At 52.2% G+C, this 6,425-nt stretch overlaps 1 protein-coding gene across 1 annotated transcript in view; it reads left to right on the forward strand.

Moving 5' to 3' along the window:
• Positions 1-3,667, forward strand: part of RTN4RL1 (reticulon 4 receptor like 1) — a 29,859-nt gene extending 26,192 nt beyond the window's left edge. The window contains exon 2 of the mRNA XM_058854387.1: positions 526-3,667. Within this exon, the coding sequence (XP_058710370.1) occupies positions 526-1,889 (1,364 nt within the window). The 3' untranslated portion in view covers positions 1,890-3,667. The remainder of the gene's footprint in view (positions 1-525) is intronic.
• Positions 3,668-6,425: the final 2,758 nt, after the last annotated feature.

Genomic DNA, 6,425 nt, shown 5'->3' on the forward strand with positions numbered 1-6,425 from the left:
ACGGTGGGGATGGCTCTGTGCCTTTGTGGGGAGTGGGATGCACTACACACGTGTAATTTTCGGTGGTTCTCTGGGAATCGCTGAATCTGCAGCTTTTCCTCTCCGATACGGGCAGGATATTTAACAGATGCATTTCAGGAGGAGTGGGGGCACCTGCGAGGCTTCGGCTTTCCTCTGTTTGCTCTCACACCGCGGCGTTTCCTTGCCTGCAGGCAAGGGGCTCTGCTGCCTGCGCTGCCAGCATGAATTCTCACCGAGAAAGTTTCTGCTGCCTGTTCCGGGCTGGGAACACAACCAGCCGCCTGTTGCAGGCAGGGAGAGGAGGCAGGGAGTACTCCATGCATCACGTTTTAGCTGCCGTGGGTGATGAGCCTACTCATCACAGCCGCGTGGGTAATTCATGAGCAGAGAGGAGGGCTGAGCTAATTGGGGGCGTTTTTCACCCGGAATAGTCTCCAGAGCAGCGATGGGTGGGCGGGAGGTGCCCGGTTCCCGCTGACGCCGCTCTCCCCTCTCTCCGCACAGGGGGGTTTGCGGAGCTGCTGCTGGTGCTGCTGGGGCTGAAGGTGCCCTCTGCCCTGGGCTGCCCCACCGACTGCGTGTGCTACCCCTCGCCCATGACCGTCAGCTGCCAGGCTCACAACTTCGTCACCATCCCCGAGGGCATCCCCGAGGACAGCGAGAGGATCTTCCTCCAAAACAACCAGATCACCTTGCTGCTGCGGGGCCACTTCAGCCCTTCCATGGTCACCCTCTGGATCTACTCCAACAACATCACCTTCATCGACCCCAACACCTTCGACGGGTTCATCAACCTGGAAGAGCTGGACCTGGGGGACAACCGCTACTTAAGGGCTTTAGCTGCAGACACTTTCCAAGGGCTGGTGAAACTCCACGCCTTGTATCTGTACAAGTGCGGGCTGAGCTCCCTCCCCAGCGGGATTTTCGGTGGCCTCCACAACTTGCAATACCTTTACCTGCAAGACAACCACATCGAGTTTCTTCAGGATGATATTTTTGTTGACTTGGTTAACCTCAGCCATCTTTTTCTCCATGGAAACAAGCTCTGGAGCCTCCATCAGAACACATTCAGGGGACTAATAAACCTGGATCGGCTGCTCATCCATCAAAATCAGCTGCAGTGGATTCATAGGCGGGCTTTTCATGACCTCCGAAGATTGACCACCCTTTTCCTGTTCAATAACAGCCTCTCGGAGCTGCAGGGGGACTGCCTGGCCCACCTGGGAGCCCTGGAGTTTCTCAGGCTGAATGGGAACCCATGGAGCTGCGACTGCAAAGCCCGTTCCCTCTGGGAATGGCTGCACAGGTTCAGAGGCTCCAGCTCCAGCGTCATCTGCGAGTCCCCCGAGCAGATGCACGGCAAGGACCTCAAGGTGCTAAGAGCAGAAGACTTTAGGAACTGTTCAGGGTCCGAGTCGCTCCACCAGATGAAAACACACACCTTCTCTACGGCGGACAGAGGAGCCCCCAAATCCCACCACCCTCACCACTCCTCCAAGGAGAAGGGGAAGGAGCGAGGGGCTGAGAACAGCTTGCACAGCAGCCAGCCCGCCGGCCCCCCCGGCTCCCGGCCGGGCTACCGCAAACCCGGCAAGAACTGCACCAGCCACAAAAGCCGAAACCGAACCTCCAAACCGGTGTCCTTGGGGCCGCGCAAAAACGGGCAGGAGGTGCCAGACTATGTGCCTGATTATCAGCACAAATACAGCTTTGGGGCCATGCCCACGCTGTCCCCCAAGCGCAAGGGTAAGTGCACCCGGCGGACGCCCATCCGCCCGCCCAGCGGGGTCCAGCAGGCTGCCGGCTGCCCGGGGCTCAGGGCGTCGCTCCTGGTTTTTATGGTGGTGTTGGCGGCCGTCATCCGCTGAGCCCCCCTCCCCTGGCCGCGGACGGAGCGGAGCTGTACTGCCACCAATCTACAAAGGACCAGAGTTTCTTTTCTTCTTGTTTTTTTGTACGTGGCTCAGCGCTGGCCTGGCGAAGGGAAGAACGTTGTCTCGGCTTCTGAGGGTTGTCTCCGTGCCCGGCCGGACTGTGCCGAGCGCAGCGGGAGCAGATTAAAAGGCATTATCACACCTTGTCACAAACAGCCTAACCGAGCACCTACAACAACAACAAACAACAACAAAAAAGCCAACCTTCCAAAAAAGCAGATAACAGGGACGGTAACCAATTGGTCGGTGACAAGACCCAGACAAATGGACTGTATCCGTGCCGTTGTGAGATCCCGTTCGTTTGAGAGCGCTCCGAACGACCCCTCCAATTACCGCAAGGAACATAATTGCTGTAAAAACCATCACCGATTAAGCCTACACTGTTTCTCTCTGAAAGTGAGTGCAAGGACACTGATACCTGATGTAATAAGGACATTTGGTTCTCCCACGTTCTAGCCCTTTTGGCTCCAAACCCAGAGGCCAAAGTTGGCTGGGAATCTCTTAGAAGACAATCTCAAACCCCTGAATATCTCAGGCATTACAGCAGAACAGGGCTTGCCTGCTGGGCTTGGAGTAGCCAACAACCAAAGGAAAGACTGATTAGAGGTGGAATTAAACAAAAAAAAACCAACAAACCCCAAACCCCAACAAACCCCACACAGAAAGAAATAAGGTACCCGCAGGGAGTGTGTTTTTTGTAACCATGTTCACACATCTGAGAAAAAAAACCCCAACAATTGCACAGGCTCCCCTTCTTCCCCTCAATTATCCATATGTATGTCTTACAATGTTTATAAACTATATGGAAACTGTATCTTCAGAACTAAGGATTGTATTATTGAATTTATAGCAGATGAGTATATGATTTTTTTTTTTTTCCTTGAGAAAACAAACCGGCAGCAGTGCCTACAGATGCTGAAAGCCATCGGGCGGGCTCAGTACACGCAGGGGAACCACAACGGACCAACGTTCTCAGCAATTCAGAGCACTAAACTTTGGGAGGGGTTTGGGGGGTGGTTGTGTGCAATGCAGCAAAGTCCATACCCAGAGAGCCAAAATTCACCCTAATTCGTAACCGGCGGTGGGGGGAGAGAGATTCATTAGCCCAAATAAATAGAGCCATAGAGCTCTGTCTCCAGAGAGCACTCCCAGGCCCCGGGGAGGAATGGGGCTGGTTTTGGGGCTGGAGGCAGAGAGGGGCTTCCCAGCCGTGGCGGTGGCATGAGGACCTTCATAGCTGGACTAAGGTTTCCACTGGGGCAGCAAGGAGCAGCTCCCAGGCTGCAGACAGACCTGACAGAGTCAGGAGAGGTTTTGTTTCTTAAAAGGAACAGATTCTGGAAGAGTCAGAGAAGAGAGAATCTACAGCTTGTAGAGGACCGGCGAGAAACGCGGTGCCCGAGGTTTCTGGTCCGTGGCAGGAAAGAGAAATCCGTGGTCCAAGAGAGCTGTACAAAGGGGGATGTGGGGAGGTGGAGGAGAGGGAGCAGGGCATCCTGCTCCTCTCTTCCTGGGTTAGGCCACGTGCTAGAGGGATGTGTTTGTTGGTCGGGGGCATGGCAGAGCCGGCAGCTCCACCGATGGCAGCCCGCGGGCTCGGGGAGACGCTGCCCAGATTCTGCAGTTGGTGTGAATTCCCTGTCAGCGTGGATATGTGAGACCAAACAGACACTGAAGTTGATGAAACAAGGGGAATAAAAGTGATCTTGGACAAGAAAAGGCTTCTGTTCTTTCCGTAACCGTATCTCAGTGGTGGTATTCCGAGCCGGTAACTCAGGCGTGGGGCTGGAAATCCTGAAGGAAACAGCTGGAGCTTCCCATCAGACACACAATTAGCTCCAGGAAGGATGGGCCAGCTAGGGAAATGTTCTCTCCCAGCCACTCTGGGGAAGGGGAGAGGGTATTTACACAGTGGCAGATCCCTTGGAGGTATCTGGAAATGAAAAGGGAAACTCCCACTGAAAAGAGAAGCAGAAAATTCCCCGATGCACTCGTGTTTACGAGTGGCTGGATGGTGAGAGTAGGAAGCTGGAGGGGCACGGCCTCCAGCAAGCAAGGAGGGCCAGAGGTTTGGATGCTTCTCTTTTAGATGCATTTCTTGGGGAATAGCAAGAGTGATTCTGGGAGGAGAAAGGAAGAGGTTACTTCATCAAGCCCTCTGCCTTCCAGCTCCTACCCAAACTTTTCTGTCTACAGGGCTCTAAAGCTCCACTAAAGGGATGTCCAATGCAGCCAGAACAAATAATCCGTGATCTGAAATAGCTCCCTCATGTCCTACTCTCTATAACCAATAGCAACTGAATGAGTCTGGCACTGTCCCTTAGAAGTGGAGCATGTTGTTATGTTGGTTATTTCGTTTCATACTCTGGAAATCAAAGCTCTCCGTGGGAGAATGAAGAAGAGAAGCACTTTATTAATTTTTTTTTTAAGTCTGCATGTAACTCCTGTAATATAGGAGTGAAATGTCAGCACAGGAGATGCTAATGTTTTATAAATGATTTGGGTGCAGCAGGCACGGTGGATAGTCTTTGAGATGAATTATATTAGAACAGACTACACCTGGCTCAAAACCATAATTGTATTTTTAGTATCTTTTCCTTTAACATGTAGGAAAAAATAAAGGCAACTGCATGGTGTATTACAAGCCCTGTCAATCAAGTGCTCTAACTCCTAGTGATAAAGGCAACTGTTTAAAAACCAGAAGGGAGACATGGATACACTGCTAAATAGGAGATGTCTCTTGACACGGTGTTGTGGTTTAACCTGGCAGGCAGCTGAACACCACATGGTCGAGCTGGAATGGGGAAGAGGATTGGGAAAAATAAAGTGACATTCATGGCTTGAGATAAGGCTGGTTTAATAGGACAGAAATGGGAGAAATAGCAACGATAGAATTGGAATATGCAAACCAAGTGATGCACGATGCAGTTGTTCACTGCAGCCAGGCCCCCAGCAGTGGCCCTCAGTTTATACACTGACCTGTGATTCCATTTGGTTTAGGGTATCCCTTTGGCCACTTGGGATCAGCTGTTCCCTCCCAGTTTCTCGTGCCCCACGGCTCCTCAGAGGAGCAGAAAAGTCCTTGACTCAGGGCAAACACTGCTGAGCAACAACGAAAAATCCGTGTGTTATCAATAACATTCTCATCCCAAACCCAAACCACAGCTCCTAGAGAGAAAATCAGCTAAGCCACCCCAAACCAGGACACACAGGTTCCTGATATTCCTCCTGTCTCCTCCTTAGCTGCCATCCCTCCTTTTTCCCATCCTACTTCCACGACCACAGCTCTTTGAGGATAAACTAAATTTTTATGGCATGCTCTGACACTGAGGCTCAATAACGAACTTCCCAGGTGCGTGGTTCAGCTCACCACGGCCCCGGCTTCACGCTCGTGTGTCTTTTCCCCAGCTCCTTCCTACAGCATGTCTTCATGCATTTTGAATGTTGCTCTGAGGCCTGGCAGAAATCCCCTCTCCTCCGAAGCTCTCCCGTCGAGCGGGTGCAGGTACAACCCTGACTTGCCAGAGATTGTCAGAGAAATTTGGGATCTCATCAGAATTGCTCCCAGACACCCAAGGTGTCTGACAGGGGTAAAGAGCTGAACCCCAAGGTGGTGGGAAGCACCACTTTGAGGTGATGCTGGCCAGTGAGATGAGGTCCAGCAAGGCCACGTGGCAGATCCTGCACTTGGGTCACAACAACCCCGTGCTTCACTAAAGCCCTGGGGCAGTGTCTGGAGAGGTGCCCAGAGGGAAAGGACCCAGAGGTGCTGGCTGAACATGAGCCCAGGGGTGCCCAGATGGGCAAGAAAGCCAAGGGCACTCCCATCCCTGGGGGGATTTAACAGACCTCTGGATGTGGCACTTGGGGACGCGGTTTCCTGGTGGCCTTGGCTGTGCTGGGTTAACAGTTGGGCTTTATGACCACAGAGGACTTTTCCAACCTAAATGATTCCGTGATTCTATAAATTCTAAACCCTTCCATGCTCCCATCACAAGCTCATCCTTTGGATGTGCCCTGATCTCCTCCTGTTGCCTGGGCAGACACTGCCAGTAGCTCCCCACAGCTGAGCTGTGAGCTCCACACACCTCTGCTGGGGAAAATGTCACCTGAGCCTTTATTTGCTCATCAGTTTGCCTTTCCTTCAGTGTTCTCCAGTCTGTGCTGATCTGGAAGATGAGACAAGTCCCTGTCACTGTGCTTTCCCCTTCCTTCCATCAATGAGCTTTAAGGCTCCGACTTTGGGCTGTTCATGCAAATCCTTTCCATTAAAAAAAATAAGCACCAGAGAACCCAGAAGAGACCCCAGACTGTGCCTCTGGGAACTCACTCCCAGTGGCAGAATCCCGTTTCCTGAGTCTGAGCCAATTTTCTCTCCTTTGTACCACTTTTCCACAGTTTCATCCCATAATTGCTAATATGGAGCTTTTCATACATGCTTTGAAATCAGAAACCACGCAACACTGCATC

This window comes from Poecile atricapillus, chromosome 21, assembly GCF_030490865.1.
Source record: "Poecile atricapillus isolate bPoeAtr1 chromosome 21, bPoeAtr1.hap1, whole genome shotgun sequence".
In the NCBI taxonomy this organism is placed as follows: domain Eukaryota; kingdom Metazoa; phylum Chordata; class Aves; order Passeriformes; family Paridae; genus Poecile; species Poecile atricapillus.